The following is a 19,952-nucleotide window of genomic DNA, read 5'->3' as shown; positions in this document are numbered from 1 at the left end:
GCCCGGAGCCAGCCCCCCAGGTACCAGCCCCTCTGCCCCAGCAGCCCCCACCCCATACCACTGCCAGCTTGGTTATCCTCTTAGTTGGGCCTCTGGGGGAGAAGAACAAAGAGAATATGTCAGCCCTGTATAGCAAAGGGACATAAGTTACTTTTAGGAGGGATCTCATTTCATAAAGAAATGCATTTATTTAATTCCTGCTGTTTCCTCACAGAGGTCGAAGACCCTCATGTTTTAGAGAGAAAATGCCGTGGTACCCTCAGCACAGGGCTCACGGCAGTTTGTGGGAAGGCAGGTGCTGAAGTTTTGCCTGGAGTGGTCAAGGAAGCCTTCCTGGAGGAGGAGGTGCTTAAGTAGGAATTAGCTGATCAATGGGGTAGGATGGGTGCCACTTCTAGATGAGATAACAAGACAAGCAAAGGCCAAAGGCCTAAAAGGGTGCGGCTCAGGGCGTGGCAGTAGCCCACACACGCAGGGTTTGTCCTCAGGGCAATGAGAAGCATTGGAGGGTGACATGTCAGATTGGTGGTTTAGGATGAGCGGAACAGCTTGACACGTTTTTCACAAACTGACCACACATGTGCCCCAGCACCCACATCAAGAAAGAGAACATTTTCATTACCCTGGAGGCCCTCCAGCTGCCTCTTCCCATAACTGTCCTCCCCAAGGTAACCGCTGACTTCAATGCCAGTGTGCAGAGCTGTCTGCCTGTGTTGGAACTTCAAGATCAGTGGAATCACGCACTGTGTGCTCTTTGGGGTCACCATCTTTCACCCAGCATTATCTTTGTGAGCTTCACCCCCACGGCGGCATGTGGTTTGTGCACACTTACTACAGTGTAGTGCTCCGCTTTGGGACTCTTCAATTGATCCAGGCGTCCCCTGATGGAATTTGGGTTATTTATAATTTGGGGTTATTATGAGCAACGCCACAGGGAATATTCTCGCACATGTCTTTTGGCGAAAGTATTTATTCATTTTGTTGGATACGTATCTGGGGATGGATTTGCTTCTGCTCAGCCTTATTAGAAACTGCCAAATGGTTTTCTCAAGTGGTTATATCATGGACACTCCAGTAACAGTGTCTGAGAATTCCAGTGGTTCCCATGCTCTGTGATACTCGGCATCATTAGTCTTTTTAATTTTAGCCATTCTGGTGGGTGTGTGGGAGTGCCACACTGTGGTTTGATTTGCATTTTCTGCTATGGCTAATGAGTTGAGCCCTTCTGCATATGATTATCGGCCATTTGGATATCTTACTTTGTGGGTATATGTATTCCAAGAATCCTCTTCTACTTGGTGGTAGGCCTGTTCATTCTCTTGTGATGAAAATAAATTCTTAATTTTAATGTGGTGTGCTTTGGCAAAGTCTTCTTTAATGTTAGTGCTTTTTGTGTCCTGTTGAAGAAATGTGGTCATGAAGGTCATTGCCTCTGGTTTCTTTTAAAAGCTCTATTTTACCTTTCGCATTTGGATCTACAATACATCTGAAATTGACTTTCATGAAGGTCATTGCCTCTGGTTTCTTTTAAAAGCTGTATTTTACCTTTCACATTTGGATCTACAATACATCTGAAATTGACTTTCATGTGTGGTGTGGGGTTTTTTAAAAAAGATTTATTTATTTATTATTTTAGAGAAACAGAGAGAGTGCATGCGTGCATGGGGAGGGACAGAGGGAGGGAGAGAGAGAATCTTAAACAGGCTCCACAGTCAGTGTGGAGCCCAACATGGGGCTCGATCTCACAACCCTGAGATCATGACCTGAGCCGAAATCAAGAGTCAGACACTTAACCGACTGAACCACTCAGGCACCCCTGGGGGGTCTGATTCTTTTATTTTTCTTTTCCATTTGAATAGCCAATTGACCTAGCACTGTTTATTGAAAAGTCTACCCTTTCTCTGTGGTACTGCATTCGTGATTTTTCATAAATGAAGTGACTATAAGTATGAGTCTGTTTGTCTCTCTTTGCACTAATACTACAGTGTCTTAATTACTATAGTTTTAAAATAGGTCTCAATTTTAAAGGTCCCGATTTATTTATTTATTTATTTTTAAAAAGATTTTTATTTATTTATTTATTTGAGACAGAACGAGAGAGAGAGAGCACATGAGAGGGGGGAGGGTCAGAGGCAGAAGCAGGCTCCCCACTGAGCAGGGAGCCCGATGCGGGACTCGATCCCGGGACTCCAGGATCATGACCTGAGCCGAAGGCAGTCGCTTAACCAACTGAGCCACCCAGGCGCCCTAAAGGTCCCAATTTAAAGAAGTATAAGTCTTCACCTTTTGTTCTATTTCTTCCAGATTGCCCTGGTTATTCTTGGACCTTTGTCTTTTCATATACATTTCAGAATCCGTCTGCCAATTTCCATACACACATGCATACACACACACGCACACGCACACGCACACACACACAGCCTTCTGACATTTTGCATGGGATTGCATTGACTTTATAGATCAGCTGGGGAGAATGAATTCACATCTTTATAATATTGGGTCTTCCAATCCATGAACATAGTATATCTTCCCATTTATTTAGATCTTCTTTAATTTCTCTCAATGATGTGCTATAGTTTTCAGTAGATCTATTACTAGGTAATTTGATAACTTTATGATGCTTTTGTGAAGGGTATTATTATAAAATTTCATTTTCTATTTTTTTGTTACCAGTATAGAGAAATATGGTTGATTTTTAGAAACTGTGTTTGTATTCCAGCGACCTTGCTAAAACAATTTGATAATTCTAATAATTTCTCTTCAGATTTTGTTGAGGGAAAGATACTTCAGGGTGTGGTCCAGCCATGGTCCACATGGTTCAAGGTCAAGACCCGTTGACCGTGAACACTGGCTGGATGTGGAGGTAGAGAGGGTGGAAGACAGATTTGGCTAGCCTGGTCAGGAAAGTTCCTAGGGCCACAGTGAGGTGCACAAGTCACACCCTTTGCCCATGCTTAGCCATGGTCCAGGCACTGTCCGCACATCCATTAAGAGCTGCTACCCCAACCAGGGCACGTAGCCCAGCCCACCGTGGCCTCATGGGAAGGGAAGCCCAGGGTTCTAATTCTGGCCTTTAATTGACATGCTGTGTGACCTTGAGAACAGTGCCAAACCTCCCTAAATCTCATCCTACTCACTCGCAGAAGGAGGGCAATATGCCCTGGTATTTCTTTCTCTAAGCCAGTAGGTGCCTGGTAAACACTGGTGAATCGATTTCACTCACCAGCATTGTCCCTTTTGCCCGTAGGGTGATGCTGAACATCACCAGGAAGTCCTGCAGCCCACGGAGGGGCTGCGAACGTGGGTGCCCATGGGGGACGAGGAGGCTGGCTACCATTGTGTTCTGAGAGGCTTCAGTGCTGTCGGCCCCTTGGGGATTTCTGTTTCCACCATGAGGACACACACCCATATGAGGCTGCCCCTCTCCAAGAAGGAGCTCAATTATTCTTCAATAAACATCTTGGCAGAAGTTTCTGAAAAATCTTGCCTTCTCTGTGATCCCTGATATACAAAAGGATGGAATTTAATTATTCTGTCCTATCCATGAGCCCCACGGCTGGGCCTGGCACAAAGCCATGGCTCTATCCGACCAGCAGGCTCCCTGGCCCCTGACGGGATGCATTGGGAAATATAGGGAAAGCACAGGGCAGATTCCCCCTTTGGCCTGGCCTTGCCCTCTCCACCATTCCTTTTGGAGTGTATGGCTTAGAGAAATCCAGTGTGTCTGATTCCCTGGATAAGCAGCTCCCTAGAAGTTAACTGGAAAGGTGATTTCCTAGGCCTAGGTGCTACCAGAGCCTCTCTGTTCCCCATGGGGCTGGCCCCACAGCCATTGGTAGACTCTGGAGCTCCAGCCTGTAGCTGCCTTGCTCCCTCCAGCCCCGACCCCCATCTCCCTCATGGCAAATTAGATCCCTACCTGTTATAGGAGCTTAAGTCAGGGATCTCTATGGGGTCTGTTTGGGCAGGTTGTAGTGCGAGGCCCGGCAGAATCTTGTAAAGGTGAGGAAGTGGGGCCTGAGAGCAGACACTCCAACCCCCTCCCAGCTCAACCCCGTACTCACTGCGTGCGCACTTCCTCCTCTGTAGGTGGGAGGGACAACAGGGTCCCTCATGGACGGACACAAAGATTTCAAGAGTCACCACATGCAGCGCCTGAGTGAGGTGGGGGTGTGCTGAGCCCCAGCTGTCTCAGGTCAGGCTTTCAGTGACTAAGAGCAAAGAGCGTGTGCTTCCGGGTCAGTTTCTGGCTGGGAGACTTTTCAGCAAATTTGCCTATCATTGTGCCTCAGTTTTCCCAACTGCAAAATGGAGATAGCAATCTAGTGCCTGCCTCAGGGTTGGTTAGAGGCTTACATGGAAAGAATGGGTGTAGGGGGCTTAGCCCAGGGCCAGACCCAGAGCAAGTACTCGGCAAACATTGTTTTACCAGCAGTAGTCAGGGCTCAGGTGTTTCCTCCTTGGGAAACCCTCTTGATCTCCTCCGGCTGGGGTTGGCCCTGCCTTTCCTAGGAGAACACAGATGGGCAGCACCCCTCAGCATGGTTGCTTACATGTCCAGAGACCTTTGAGGGTGAAGCCACTTGTCCCTGGGTCCCTGTCCCAGAGAAGACCTTGGTGTGTCTGTAGAAAGAACGAAGTATTAAATAGGGTTGACAGATAAAGTATTGTGTTTTTATTTGCTAAATCTGACAGACTATCTCTAAGGCAGCTGGAGCTGAATCATGGAACACACCCAAGAGTCCAGAAGATTCTCCCCTGGTTGATGAGTCTGTTTAGGACCTGTTTATAGGTTGGACCTTGAATCAGTCAGAGTTCTCCAGAGAAATAGAACCAGAAGGACGTGTGTGTGTTTATGTATCTATATAGCTATATACATATATCTCTTCCGATCTATCATCTACCTATCATCTGAATTAAGGAATTGGCTTATATAATTGTTTGAAATCTGGGGCTGGCAGGTTTGAAATCTTTAGGGTGGGCCGACAGGCTGGAAACTCAGACAGGATTCACTGCTGCTGTCCTGAGGCAGAATTCCTTCTTCTGTGGGAAACCTGTCTTTTCCTCTGAGGGCCTTCCACTGATTGGATGAGGCCCACCCACATCATCCATGGTAACTTCCTTTACTTAAAGTCAACTGACTGTAGATGTTACCCAATACTGCTACCTCACAGCAACATTTTGACCAGTGTTTGGCCAAACAAAAGCACCAGACCTAGCCAGGCTGACACATAAAATACACCATTCCAGGCCTCTGGCCGCCCTTCAGCCAATGAGTCTCAAGGCTGCTAAGGGGCCATGGTGTGGGAGGTGGGGGGGGGTGTCTGGTTGTACCCCAGACCAGATATGTGAGCTTCAGGACCATTCCCCCACAAACTGTGTAGCATGTGTTCAAGGCAAACTCTTCGAGGCCCATGGCAATTCTCAGGGGTGGTCAGGGAGAGATTATCTTGGCCATTTTACTGAGGAAGAACAGGTACCAATGTCCAATGACTTTGCAAAGGTGTTGGCTTAAGAGTGGAGCCAAACCTCTAGATTTTTCACCTTCAGGACACATGCAAATGTCTTCTCCTACTGTGCAAACCCACCGTCCCTCCGCGATGAACTTAGGATGGGCCTCAGGGCCTGTGGTAGGTGGTTGGGTCCTGGACTGAGGGAAGAGCCCTGGGGCCAAGTGAGACTCATCTGCCATGAGGCCGTGATCTTACCCAACTCCCTTTCCCTCTCTGGACCTTGGTCTCCCTGCCTGTAAATGATTCTCAAGGTCTGCCTCTGCTCCGTTCAGAAGACTAAGAACTACAGGGGCGCCTGGGTGGCTCAGCTGGTTGAGCGTCTGGCTCTTGATTTTGGCTCAGGTCATGATCTCAGCGTCCTGGGATCGAGCCCCCGTGTCCGGCTCTACGCCCAGCGGGGAGTCTGCTTGTCCGTATCCCTCTGCCTCTCCCCCCACTTGCCTGTGTGCGTGCTCTCTGTCTCTAAAATAAATAAATAAATCTTAAAAAAAGGAAGAAGACTTAATGCTACAAACAAATGACCCTCAAGGTCTACCTGTTTCACTTATTTCATGGGCATTTATTAAAAGCCTACTATGTGCTTGCTAACATGTGGGACCAGAGCTGGTGGGGGCAGCAGAACCAGGGGCCACCACCCCCACAAGAGCAGGGAGCTTCCCTCAGCATGGTAGTGGCCCCAGCGGGAGAGGTTGCCAAGCTAGGGGCTCAGAGCTGGCGAAGATGGAAAAGCCAGGGACCCAGGTGCTGGTTAGTCTCTGGGAGCCACTGTTAGAAGCTGGCTCTGCCTCTCAGGGCCTGGGGTGGGACAGACACTACACTCCTGGCTCCGTTCTCTTACCCCACACAGCAGCCCTAACGATGTAGGGCTGGTTGGCCTCACGGGTAGATCAGGAAACTGAGCCAAAACAGGAGAACATCAACGGGAAATTTTACACAAATGAGGGCAAAACTCACCCATAATTCTAGCACTGCAACTCTTTTTATTTTTCCAGGTTTTGTTTCCTTTTTTTAAAAAAAGATTTTATTTATTTATTTGACAGAGAGAGACACAGTGAGAGAGGGAACACAAGCAGAGGGAGTGGGAGAGGGAGAAGCAGGCTTCCCGCTGAGCAGGGAGCCCGATGTGGGGCTCGATCCCAGGACCCTGGGACCACGACCCGAGTTGAAGGCAGATGCTCAACCGACTGAGCCACCCAGGTGCCCCTGGGATTTGTATCTTGACTATCCATCTTTTATATGATTATAAGCAGAAAACAGATGCAATGTTGTATATTTTTCACATAGCATCCTGAGCATGTTTCATTTTCTTACCCAGTTAAACATTTTTAATTATAATATGTATATTAAGTATGTCTATTGATTTAAAAAGGCAGAGAGTCCTTCAAGGCTTATAATTAAAAAGAGCCATCTCCTGCACCCCCTCTTTACCCCCAGTTTTTATTCCCTACAGTCAAGCTTTTTGGGGAAGGAGGCCTCACCTCCACAGGGCTCACTACCCTTTATACATTGCTATTTCTCTTGTTTTTTAATCTTAGAGATTGTCTGCTGACTTCCTCCTGTGGGAGGTTCTGGTGCTTTTTTCATCTCTGATCCATCCTCCAAGTCCTTTCCTCTTCCCCTCTTCCCAAGTAATTGTACCACACTTTGGGTTAGATCAGTAGACAATGACTAGAGTTTTATAACAAAGCAAATAATATTCACAGCTGATTTCAGGTAATATACCAAGGTGCATCTCCTTGCTGTAGACTTTTTATTTTCCTGGAGTTAATGATTCATTTTTGTTTGTTTGCTTAGTTTTCTAGGCCATGCCATAGATGTAGTATCACTTGGCATGTCACTAACTCACCCCACATTTTCCAAAAGAAGTTTAATTCTCCCTCACACTCACACACATCAGGGGCTCTTTCCTTTCTAGAGCCCTCTGTCTCCTGGTCTAATGTGGTTGGGTTGTGCTGCACGCTGTCATCAGGTGACATGTCTTTATTTCCCTTCTCAGGATGTTGCTTTGTTGTTGAACTTCTTGCCTTTGGGTATCCCTGTTTTGTGTCTTCTTTTCTCCAGCTTACTCCTTTGTTTTGGTGGAGTACATCTTTCAATATTTCAGAGAAGAGGTATGTGTTGTGTCAATGTTTTGAAGCCATGCGTGACTACAGATGCTTCATTTTACCCTCAAACCTAGAGGGATCGTTGAGCTGGGTATAGAATCTCAGCCAGACACCCTCTTCCCTCAAAAGAATACCGCTATCTCCCAGCTTCCACTTTTATTGTTCAGTAGTCCACTGCCATACTGATTCTGGACATTTCTTGGAGGCCTCATTTTATCTTGGAAGCTTTTAGGGTTTTCTCTCTGGGATTCCGAACTTTTGTGACAATGTGCTTTTTGGTGTGAGTTTTGTTTTGTTTTGTTTTCCATCTGGCATTTTGCATGTTCTTTCAGTTTGAAAGTTCATATCCGTCAGTTTTAGGTGAACTTTTGGAATCATTTCTTTACTTCTTTCCATTTTCTCTGGTCTCTTTCTCTGGAACCTCCAGTTAGTTAGTTGTTAGACCTGGATTGATCCCCTAATTTTCTTTCTTTCTTTTTTTTAAAGATTTTATTTATTTATTTGAGAGACAGAGAATGAGAGAGAGAGAGAGCGCACATGAGAGGTGGGAGGGTCAGAGGGAGAAGCAGACTCCCTGCTGAGCAGGGAGCCCCATGCGGGACTCGATCGTGAGACTCCAGGATTATGACCTGAGCTGAAGGCAGTTGTTTAACCAACTGAGCCACCCAGGCGCCCCGATCCCCTAATTTTCTTATCTCTTCTCTCCAGCTGTCAGAGCCCCCTTTTTGCAGTTTTCTAGAAAATTTCCATATCTTCTAATCCTTTTACTGAATATTTTACATTGGCTATTTTTCTTCCATTTCTACAAACGCATTTTTGTGATTTGAAGGTTCTTTGTAAATAACCTCCTGTTGTTTCAGGATGCGGTATCTTCTCATATCTCTCTAAGGATATTAGGGTTTGGCTTTGCTTTTTTGAAGTCTTTTTCTGTCCACTCATCGTCTGTTTTCTGAGCTTACTTTTTTCCTGTTTGTTGTTTTGGTCTTTGTCTTTTGCATTAGAGGCTCTAATAGACACTGGGAGCTGAACCCCATGGGCGGGCAGACCCATCTTCTCATAGGTTTCCGTGCAGGAGTTAGCACTGGTCCCAAAGTCACTGTACATCCAGGTCTTCTCTCTTTGGCTGGAGGGGCTGTGACCTAGCCAGATGGGCGTGGTCTGACCGGAGGGGTGTGGCCTGGCTGGAGGGGGCGTGGCCTGGCTGGAGGGGGCGTGGCCTGGCTGGCCGGTATGGTGTGAGTGAGAAGGCAAAAGACATCTAGGCCTACTGAGGACAAGCACTTTTCCCCCCTGACAACAGTTTCCAGCAGAGAGTGAGATGACCAAGGTCTCACCAGTAGAGGAAGGTCCTACATGGCCTTCAAGGCCCCAGTGGGGAGGAGGGAGGCATCAAAAGAATGTGTGGCCCAAGACTAAACTCAGGTGGAGCAGGGCTGACCCCATGTGTAGTAAGATAGAAAGGTACCAGTCCTATCTGTCCTAGGCCCAGCCCAGCTCTTGTCACACTGGGGAAACTGAGGCCACTTAGGACCTCCTCGTTCCTGTGGTCTCCCATGAACACACCTGGCCAGCCCCGCCCCCTGCCCCCCCAACATCTGACCCCACTGACCTCCCTGGAGCTCTCCTAACAGGGCTTAGGAGTTTGGGCTGGAGTCAAAGGTCTCCAGGGGGATTTTAGGGATCTCTTCCAGCTTGGCCTCCTGGTGACATCCAGCCTCCACGTGCTCCCTGCTTGTGGACCCATCTCTGAGACCTCTCACAGAGGGGGCTGGGTGTCTGGGGCAGGGCCACCTGTGTCCCCTCGCTCCCCTCTGTCAGGGTCTTGTGGCCCCAGCCTTACAGTGGTCTCACTTGGCCTCTCGAATTCTCTGCAGTCGGCAAGGCTCCCCTTCGGGCCCAGGCCTGGGGAGTCGCCTCACTCGGGAGCTGGGTCCTGAATTCTGGGTGCAGAACCATCAGTGGTAGCCGTGCTGGCTGACGGCAGATGGCCGGTGGATTAGCAGGTGCACCATCTGGCAGTGGGTGGACAGAGCCCAGCGGTGAGAGCCGGAGGGTGAGGGCACAGGGACCAGGATCCTGAGGCCCTTGGAGCTGATCCAATATAGTCCCCTTTTACAGATGAGAAAACTGAGGGCCAGAGAGGTCAGATGAGGCCCTCTCCAGCCTCACAGTGAGTTAGTGGCCTTATAGTTCTCTTTCTACTAATAGCACCAAGCAGTGAGTCCTTCTCTCTCTCTCTCTCTCCCTCTCTCTCTCTCTCTCTCTCACCCCCCCACCCCCCCACGCGCTGGTTTGCCTGGCACATCCACACTTCGATACACACATATTGGCAAAGAGTTCCAGGCACAATTTCCTGCATCCTAGACACCAGGAACGTGCTGTGGCCCTGGGCACTCGTGGGCCTGTGTGTGCTACGAGGGGGCTGGGATTGTGGGAACCCTCCGAATCTCGGGAAGTGAGAGTCTTCATCTTAGCAAGGGGGAACCGCTTGGGCCGCTCAGCACGCCAGTCAGCACACTCGGTGCCATTTCTCTGTCCCCACCACTCCCATGAATCGTTAGAAAAATTTAAACAAACATAATATAATTGCTTGTTGATGACAGAATGCCAGGGGAACCGTACAACCCGGCTGGTCTCAGCGCCTGCCCAGGCAGGTGGCTGGCAGCCTCACCCCTGCCCGCTGGCTGCACCTTCCTGGCCTCTCTGTGGCTGTGGAACCGGAACCCCTCCCCGCCCCGCCGTGCCCGACGGCCAAGAGGCGTGCCCAGGGCCAGAGTAAACTGGGCCCAGGCCCAGCACACTTTCCAGAAATAGGTTCCTGCGAGAGCCCGAGGCTCACCCCTCCCTCCACAGAACTTCCCCTCCTGCAGAGAGTCCTGTCTGTGGCCTCAGACCCTGGAAATGCTCTGTTCACGGCCCCTAAATGCCTCAGGAATGTTCACTGGGTCAGAATGGGGCTCTAGTTCTCAGCTCACCCACATCCGTCCTGCCTCGTGCTCATCCTGCCGCCCCCAGGGTGGGGTGGTGCCCTCCTGGTCACCGAGGGGGCCGGGGGCTCAGGCAGAAAAGTCCCTTCTCACAGTCCTCCAGGCCAGTCCTCCTCAAGAGGAGGGGAAGGTCCGTGGGCCTTCGCTCTAGGAGGACAGGCACCCTCATTCATAATGCCCTGCCACCCACCTCATCGGTATGAGCACAGGGTCGCCAAGGGGCTCCTGAGCATGGTTGGGGAGGTGCGGGGGTGGAGGGAGGGGGCGGGGGTGGGGTCGGGGGTAATGTAGGCGGTGGGGGGGATGAGTGGGGGGTACGTAGATAGATGGGGTTGGGGTAGTGGGTGGGTGAGTGGGACCCCATTTGTTTTGATCTCTGTCTTTCCATTAAAGGCTTCTTTTAAGGCTCAGGAATCCTGAGCTGTTTTTAAGAGGGATGTGTCTATGGTTTGGCCTTGTTGACTGAGGGCCTTGGGAGACCCCACCGTTTCTCTCAGCACCTGTGGGCCTTTCCCCTCAGGCGTGTCCCTGTCCCCAGAGAGGACCCCTCACCTCTCCTGCCTGGTGCTGTCCCGGCCTCAGGGGAGCCTGGAGGCTCTGATGTCCTCTTTCCAGGTGGGCCCAGGCCCCTGGCTGCGTTATTGGCCTCATCCGCTGAGAATTCTCCTCTGCCCTTCTCTGCTTTGTGGATTTTTATCCCTTTTTCCTTCTCCACCACCCTTTCCTGGGAGAAAGGAAGAAGAAACATGTGGGTTCAGCAACCCCCCACACACATTTAAGCAGAAAACCCGCCCCCTCTCTCTCCCTGGTCCTTTGTGAAGTCTTTCCCCTTCCCCGTCACGAAACTGTACACATTCTTCTAGTTGTTTGGAAGCTTCAGTGTTTATACCTCAGTCTCTAATCTGTTTTATGTTTCGGGGTTATGGACAAGGTTTTATTGAGGGGGAAAAAGGGTTCTGTTCTTAAAAAATGCTTATAAACCACTGACTGGGCCCAGCCCAGGGGAGCCGGGGAGGGAGGTGAGGGTGAGCGGGACCTCTGCCAGCGCACGTCTTGTAAACCCAACTAGGGCTGGTGAGCAGACGACCCCAGCTCAGCCCCCCTTGCCCTGAGGCCGGGCACCCCCGGGGAGGACTGAACCCTGGTCCTAAGACTCCTGGTCGTCCCCCATGTGTCTCACAGAGCAACCACCACTGTAACCCAGGGACGTTAATGAGGGGATTTGCTTTCCGAGATGAAGTTGGGGGACCTCTCTGAGGACAGGGGAGGCCGATGTGGGGGCAGGTATGGACACCGTTGGTGAGCTTCAGGCCTCAACACGGCCACAGGGCCTCTGATGGTCAGCCCCGGCACACCAGGTGGGACCCACTGAGCTACCCTCATACCTCAGTGTGTCTGTATGGCCCAGAATGAGGTCCCTGGAAGGTCAGTCAGGCTGTGAACTGAGTGAGAGATTTAGGCATCCCTTGAATTCTGGAGCAATAAAAGCTCTTGAGAACAGCTTTGAACCACCTATTTCCTCTTTTTTTTTTTTTTTTTTAAAGATTTTATTTATTTATTTGACAGAGAGAGACACAGTGAGAGCAGGATCACAAGCAGGGGGAGAGGGAGAGGGAGAAGCAGGCTTCCCGCCGAGCAGGGAGCCCGATGCAGGGCTCGATCCCAGGACGCTGGAATCATGACCTGAGCCGAAGGCAGACGCTTAACGACTGAGCCACCCAGGCGCCCCGCACCTATTTCCTCTTTAAACAGCTCCAGTCCCTGGGGCAGACAGACATAAATAGATAATTATAGCCCAGGGAGATGTGGGCCTGGGGGGTTAACCGTTACCAGTCTCCTAATTGGCCTTCCGGCTGCCCGTCCCTCCCACGCCCACCCACCATCCACACTGCTGCCCAAGTGAGCTTTTAAAAATGCACATCTTACCTTGACTTTCAGCCCCTCCAGCAGCCTCCCACTGGCCTCAGGACGCTGCCCAGAGCTCCTCCCTCAGGCCTCCCCTTAGATGCCCCTGCCTCCAGGATGTCCTCCCTGATCACCACCTCCCCCACCCCAAACCGGCATTGCAGTTCCCACGTGATGCTCTTTTGCACATTCTGTTCTTCCAGCCCTAGCGTAGCCCTTACCGGCCTGTACCTATTTGCCCATCTCCCTCCCGAGACTGAGTTCTCAAAGGCAGGGAGCCCATCCCCTTTACCACCTATTTATCAGTTATTGGATTTCTTTGAGCCCCTACTTTGTGGGCAAATAAAATAGACAAAGACCCCACCCTCATGGCACTCAGGCTGACCAGGCACCTGGGGTGCTGGCTCAGACACTTCGCTGAATAAGTACAATGTGCTGTGGGTGCTCTGAGGTCAGGTGGGCTGCCTGGAGGAGGGGGCACTGAGGATAAGGCCCTGAAGGCTGGGTAAGAGTTTCCCAGGCAGACTGATCAGAGAGCTCCCCGCCTGCCGGCCCAGAGGCTGTCCTGGCAGCTGGCTACTCTCACCCCAGGGTCTACACTCCATGTTCACCCTTCTCTTTCAGAATGCATGAACTGTACCCGGCTCAGCGACATGAGTGAGCGGCTAACCACGCTGGAGGCCAAGGTCAGACGGCCTGGGGGGCCCGCCCTAGGGAGTTGGCGGGTGTGTGTGAGGGTTATGCATCAGGTACCAGCCTAGCCCTGGGGAGCCCAGCAGGCCCGAGCAGCCTGGTCCCAGGGGTTGGGTGCTGCTGGGGCGTCAGTGGCTCAGGGTGGCCTTCTCTGGGCTGAGCCAGCCTCCCGGGGTGGGGAAAGCAAGAAATCTGGAGGTCTCGGACAACAGGCTGGTCTGGGTGTGGGTCTCAATGACCTGGGTGGGGGGGCCTGGATACCCAGAAGGTGACCCCTGGGTAGAAAGTGGAGGGAGCCCCTGTCCCCCCCAGGGCTCCTGCCCCCAACTCTGGCTCCTCCTGTCCCCACCCTGTCGGGCAGAAGGCGGGGCCCAGACAAGCCAATGGAGGAGGAACTACCTGGCTCCTGTTAGCTACCCCCGCCCCCCGCTGCATCAGAGGTCGGAGCGGGTCACCCCAGAAGCTGAAGGACTGAAGAGAGGACGAGTACGGGGGAGTAGCCTTAGGCAGCATGGGGCAAGGAGACAGGGAGTAAGTCAGGAAGGGAAGGCTGTGTGATCACATCCTTAGACCTGTTCCAAAGCAGGTGTGGTGACGGGCAGATTACTCTCGTGGACACCGGGGGGTCTGTCCCCTCTGGCTCCTTGGAGAGACAGTGCAGAGCAGGCCAAGGGTCGAGGAAGCCAGCCGTCTGCACCATCCCTCCATGGGAGACACTTCTGGGCTGTGTCTCCCGTCACCTCAGGGCCCAGCCTCACGTGTCTGCTGAAATTGCTCAGCCATGAGGGCACCTGCCCCGTGGGATGGGGACTGCAGGGGACTGTCCCTTGGAGTCAGACATAAGTGGGACCAAGCTCTCACCGCAGCTGTGCAATGTGCCGGCGGGGGTCAAGGGCGGCTGGGGCCTCAGGCGACATGGTGGTGGGACCTGGCTTTGGGAACGGACCGAGGAGAGGCTCTGTGTCATCATCTACTCGAGGCTGCCATCCCCATCTTACAGGTGAAGGCACAGGTGTGTGGGAGAACCCCGTGCAGAGCACACGACATGAGAAGCCCCAGGGGGCGAATGGCCTCCCTTGCCCCCGAGGCCTTCTGCAGGTGGGAGGGTCCCCCAGCAGCCCAGACCCCTGGGCACAGGCTGGGGGTGGGGGACCCCGTACCCTCCTCGGGGCGGGCATGGAAGCCTTCAGGGAAGAGATGCTGCCACCTGGGCCAAGCCGGGGCTGGGGAAGCCCTGGGAGGGTGGGGGGCCCTGGGGAAGATGCCGGGGTGAACTGCTGGCACCCGAGATTTCAAACAAAAGGAGGGGTCCCCAAGCCAGCTGGCCTGAAGGACATTTTCCAGACCAGAGGCCCTGCGTGGTTTGGCAGAGTGTCGGCCGACAGCCATCCTGGCCCCGGCCCAGCACCTCGGGGTGTTAAAAGTCAGGGCTCTGGGGGGCGGGGGCTGGCTCCCTGGCTCCGAGGTGAGGGTCATGACCCCTCTCCAGACCCGGGGGGGGGACAGCAGGAGGTGTTGGAGGAGCCCGCGATAGGCTTCCCGCCCAGCAATGGCTCTGCCCCGCCAGGTCCCTGTTCAGCCCTGGGCCTCAGTCTGCTGCCCTGTGAAATGGAGATGGAAGGAGTCACTTCACTGCCCCTCACCGGGTTGTTTTGGGGTGGGTATACGGGGGTGAGCTTCGGGGCAGAGAAGGGGAGGTGGTCAGAGTCTGGGCTGTGCGGAGAGGTGGCTGCCACCCCCCAGGTCAGGGGTGGGCTGATTCTTGCCTCAGCTCCTGTGCCTTCTCCAGGTCACCTGCCGGTTGTGTCCCTGCCTGCGAACACGCCCGTGTCCCCTGGGGAAACCGAGCCCCTGGGTGCTTCATCAGCCCAGGTCACAGGGCCCTCAGAGGCATTGGCCTGGAGAGGGAGGGGGACGGAAGCTGGCCTAGCTGCCAGGACAGCCTCTGCTGAGGCCAGGCGCCTGCCTGCCGGGGTCAGAGAGACCATGGAATGGGGTCAGTGGCTGTGGCCAGGCCAGTGAGAGCCAGGTGGGCGAACCCCAGATGGGGCGTCAGAAACCTGAGGGCTGGCATAAGAAAGCAGCAACCCAGAGGCCTGGAAACTGTGGCTTCTGCCCTCTGAGACAAGAAGGCTGCTTTGGTGTGCTGGGAGGGACGGGTCCAGCTCTAAGTTACAGACACCCAGCCAATGGCAGCTTATTCTTTCAGGACATTTATTGTTTGTTTGACAAGGAGTCCAGCGGTAGGTGGTCTTGGGGTTGGTTTGGTGGCTTAAGAACTCAGGACCTTCACAGCCTTCCCCTCCACCTCCTTAGTGAGTTGGCTTTTGTCCTCCTGGTTAGTGCCTCATGGTTACAAAGTGGCTGCTGCAGCTCAAGGCATCACATCCTTATACCTGTTCAAAAGCAGGAAGTAGAGGTTATGGCAAAGCACCCTAACAGGCTCGTGTGTCTCATTGGCCAGCACTGGGCTATCTGCCCACCTCCTAGTCGCAAGGGAGCTGGGAAAATAGGTACCTGGCCAATCATGAATCCTCCTCTGGGGCACACCCACAGGTACACAATAGGGGGTTCCTGAGCCAGGCAGCCATCAGGGTCTGCTCCATCTTCACTCCCTGCTGGTGCCTGAGTTCCGAAAGGACCCAGCCCTAGGAGCTGATCTGGGACTCCTGCCACCCTCTTCCTGGGACAGGGTCGGATGGCGGTAGGGGGATGGTGGGGTGGAAGGTCAGCAGGCAGAAGTTTCCTGACTTCCTCTCTCCCCTCCCCCTCAGTTTACACTCTGACTTCACGGACCCCGCAGCCGCATGGCGTGGGAGGGAGCCCGAGGGGGGTTCCCTGTGTGAGGGTCACAGAAGCCTTGAGTTAGCTGGTCTCTGGGGCAGGAGGACGGCCTCCCGGCCAATCAGCCAGGCTGCCGTGATGTCATCAGGACCACTGGCCTCCAAGGCTGGCCACAGTCTGGTTTTCTTGGGTCGAGCCACCACGCCCAATGCTGCCCGCCCTGGTGAGGTCATGCCGGCAGGGGTGGGATCAGTTTCTCCGGGAGGTCGGCCGGCCGTGCCGGCCGTGGCCAGGCCCGGCGGCCTTGGACTTTGGCCGGGGCGGATGCGAACTTGGCTGTGGCCGGGGCTCTGCCCAGGTCCGTGGGCTCTGTGGGCCTTGGAGTCTGCGTAGGAGGTGCCCCACAAAGAAGCAAGCCAAGGCCTTTTGTGAGGGGGGGCTGCAGGTACCAGGGTCCCTGGCCCACTGCAGATGGAGACCCTGAGAGTTGGCGCACGGGCTGTTGACACAAAGCGATGGTGCAGGGGCTGAGGGCACACACAGGAGGGGACACCCTCAGTCCGCAGGGTCAGACAGACTGCCGGTGGGGGGAGGGTGCGGGGGGAAGGGTCACTGGAGTCTCAGGATTGTCCCAGCTCCGGAGTGAAGGGAAGGGCTTGGAGGGGGTGCGGAGTCAGGGCAGGAGGGGCCCTGGGGTATAGTTCAGGGTGGCTGGAGCAAGACTGCTGAGGCCCAGGAGAGCAGGGCAGGCCCAGAAGGGCGTCCCGAAGTGTCGGGAAGCTGGTGGTTTGGTGGGGCTCCTCAAGGTTCACTTTGCATGGAGTCCTCACCCCCTCCTGTGGGGGCGGTGCCAGGAGGGGTAAGGGGGCAGGCAGGGGGATTTGGGGAGGCAGCCGGGGCCTGGGGGAGGCCAAATGCACAGGCCTGGCCCTCCTGGACGTGGGGCGGGGGAGTCAGGGAATCTAGCAGATGCAGGCTTCTGGCTCCCAAGAACTGGAGGGAACCTGAGACGCCAGACTTCCTCCCCTCGGGGCAGATCAGGGTGCAAAGATTAGGGGCTTGCGGTGGGCAGAGCAGGAAGCCAGGCTCTGTTGGACTGGCCTGGGGACCCCTCTCCGTCTGGGTGGGCCTCCTGGGGGGTCTCTGCCCCCGGCACCGCAGCCTTGCTCAGATCCCTGGTGCACAGCGCCCCCTGCTGACCTCTTTGGGGACAGCAGGGACTGCCTGGGGCCTCTGAGGCCTGGCTTCCCACTCACCTGAATTAGGGAGACAGGGTCCCCGCCCAGGCCCTGGGGCTTCCCAGGCTTTGACACCCCCACCTCTCTCAAGCGGAGAGGACAGGGCAGCTTTCCACGCTGGCCCCGCGTGGCCACCTTTTGTTTTCCTAGAGCTCCTACTAAAAACCATGCCCCAAGCCAGGCCCTTTGGTATCTTTTCAGTCCCTCCTTTGGGAAGAGCCAGGGAAGGGGGGGGGGGGGGGGTGGTGGTGACCACAGGGCTCGCCTCATGGGGATGGCCGTTCCAAAGAAGAGTACAGGGAGTCTGAAGGTGTCCCGGTGGCCCCCTGCTCAAGCCCCAGGTCCGGGGGGGCTCTCCTGAAATGGGAACGAGGAGGAGGGCAGGGGTGGGGGAAACATGTCAGCCGGGGGAGTGGTGATCACCCATACCTGGCTTTGGGCAGCTGCAGGTCTCATAGGGCATACATCCCTGTGCACGGGACTCTCTGGCCTGCCCGGGGTCCTGACCCTCTGCCCTTCTCCGGCCCAGGTTCTTCTGCTGGAAGCAGCAGGGCAGCCCGCAGGCCCGGGCAATGACCTGCCGGCCCCCCAGAGCACCCTACCGCCCTGGAACGAGGACTTCCTCCCTGATGCCATCCCGCTCGCCCACCCAGGTTCCCGAAGGAGAAGGCCCACGGGCCCAGCCGGTGAGTGAAGGCCTGCACCATAGGCCCTTGGGATCGAGTGCCCCCACGTGGTATTTTGAAAAACTGAGCTAACGTTTCAAAACTGCAGGGTTTCGCATGAAAATCGAGATTTCTAGAAAGCTTCTCTTAGAAAAATAGAAGCTCTGACCTTTGGGGCTTCAGCCCCTCATGGAAACCATTTGCTGCCGCCGGGCCACAGCTGCCCCTGCAGACCCCATCCAGACCGTTATAGGGCCTCACCCTTCCGTGTCGTCCCACAGTTGGGTGCGTGTCCTCACGCCCTTCCCCACTGCCTCTTAGCATCTGCGCTCAGACCCCCAGCCCAGCCGCAGCCTTCTGGCTCAATTTTACTGGGAGCTTTCTGCCTCCCACCACCTTCTGGGGGGTCCTTGCTGAACTTTCTGCTTGTGAGGTTAACTGCTGGGCTAGTTAATAAATATTTTCGTATCACCCTCGACTGCACAGATATCATTTCTAATCATTCCAGTAAGTTTGTAACGCTTGGGGTTCCAGAGGAGAAAACCAAAGCCCAGAGAAATGACCCCTGGGGTCAGCCCCTGATTCAGGGGCATATTGTCTCGATGATTCTTGGCCCCACTAGAGTCCTGTGCGGGTGACGCTCTCCCTCCCTCACCTCTCTCGAAGTTGAGCCCCCAGCTTCTTAGCACCCCTGCCCAGGCTCCGCTCTGAGCTCACACCCCGTCTCCTCCTCACCTCGTCCACCTGTGCCTGTCCGGTCAGGAGAGGAAGCAGAGCAGGGAGGGCAGAGGGCATGGCCCCCAGCAGTGGGAGCGTCCGGTGGCCAATCTTGGGAGGAGCAGACACTCTGGGATCTTCTGACGGGGCTGGAGGCTGTGGGAGGAGGGGTGAGCTCAGGCATGGGGGGAGCATCTCATTCTGGGTCCCCAGGCCCACCTCCCAAGGTTTCACATCCAGGCAGCTGCCCCTGCCTGCCTTCTTCCAAATCCTTCTTCTGGAACTGGGGAGGAGGGGGACTTCCCTGCCGTCAGAAGACCCAGGCCCCAAACCCCCTGTGGGGGAGGCTGGGAGGGGCGCTGGGTCTCCTGGGCCGCTTTCTCCTCACCAGACAAAGTGCAGTTCCAAGAAATGGCCACCAAGTGGGGCACAACCCCTACAAATGGTGACACCGGGGTGTGCCCTGAAATCCCTGAGAGCAGGTGAGTTGGGCACCCGTGTGCTTTAGGGCTTCCTGGGGCCTCCGATGAGGCCTTGTTGGGGAGGTCTTTGCCACAAACCCTGTTTCTGACCCTGAGCTGGGAGACAGGACTCCTGAGGGAGGGGCCTAACTCATCCGCAGCCTGGCTCTGGGCCCTTCAAGGGACCACACCTTCCCGAGCCTCAGTTTCCCCACCTGTGAAGTGGGAACACAAGCAGCTCTTGAGATCGTAGGAGTTAATAGGTACAAAAATGATTTGTAGACTGTAATGAGGTCTCTGCTCCTGGGAGCAGGTCTGACCTGATGGCCCAGGTGGTCAGGCCTGGAGCCCCTCTGTGGCAGCTCGGCCCACAATGTTCTCAGGGCTCATCTCACTCTCTCCCCAGGGCCCCCAGGGCAGACGGGACCACCAGGGCCTGCAGGTCCCCCAGGCTCCAAAGGTGACCGGGGCCAGGCAGGAGAGAAGGGCCCAGCAGGGCCTCCTGGTAAGGACCCCCCAGATCTGACTTTGTCCACTGGGGGAAGGGGCTGGGGTTTCTCCCCTATCTGAGCAGCTGAGGCACCCTGTAACCCCTGATCTTGCTGGGGTCAATGACTGCCGTCCTGGGGGTCCCAGGCTCACTTCCTCCCACCAGCACCCCCACTGCCAACCCTATCCCAAAGCCTTAAGGGCCTGGGCTGACCCTGCAGGAAGAACAGAAGTTTCCGGGAGCTGGGGGTGCAGGTGTGGGGTGGGGAGGCTGGGGCCTGGGGACTCTTCTCAGTCATTGAAACAACACCTCCAGAGAGCCCCCCAATTCTCCCTGGGTCCTGCGGGGAAGGTACAGGTCCTGTGAAGGCAGGTATAGGGCCGGCCCAGGCTGG

At 54.5% G+C, this 19,952-nt stretch overlaps 1 protein-coding gene across 2 annotated transcripts in view; it reads left to right on the top strand.

Annotated features, from left to right (window-relative positions):
• The window catches only part of COL26A1 (collagen type XXVI alpha 1 chain), a 140,583-nt gene that overhangs the window by 110,504 nt on the left and 10,127 nt on the right, over positions 1–19,952 (top strand). For both annotated transcript variants that reach the window (XM_044915153.1, XM_044915152.1), the window contains exons 4-6: positions 13,135–13,196; positions 17,755–17,911; positions 19,475–19,573. In XM_044915153.1, the coding sequence (XP_044771088.1) occupies positions 13,135–13,196; positions 17,755–17,911; positions 19,475–19,573 (318 nt within the window). The remainder of the gene's footprint in view (positions 1–13,134; positions 13,197–17,754; positions 17,912–19,474; positions 19,574–19,952) is intronic.

The sequence above is a fragment of the Neomonachus schauinslandi genome, chromosome 5 (assembly GCF_002201575.2).
Source record: "Neomonachus schauinslandi chromosome 5, ASM220157v2, whole genome shotgun sequence".
Lineage (NCBI taxonomy): Eukaryota > Metazoa > Chordata > Mammalia > Carnivora > Phocidae > Neomonachus > Neomonachus schauinslandi.
Note: the sequence above shows the minus strand (reverse complement) of the source record. Positions and strands in the feature narration are given on the sequence as shown.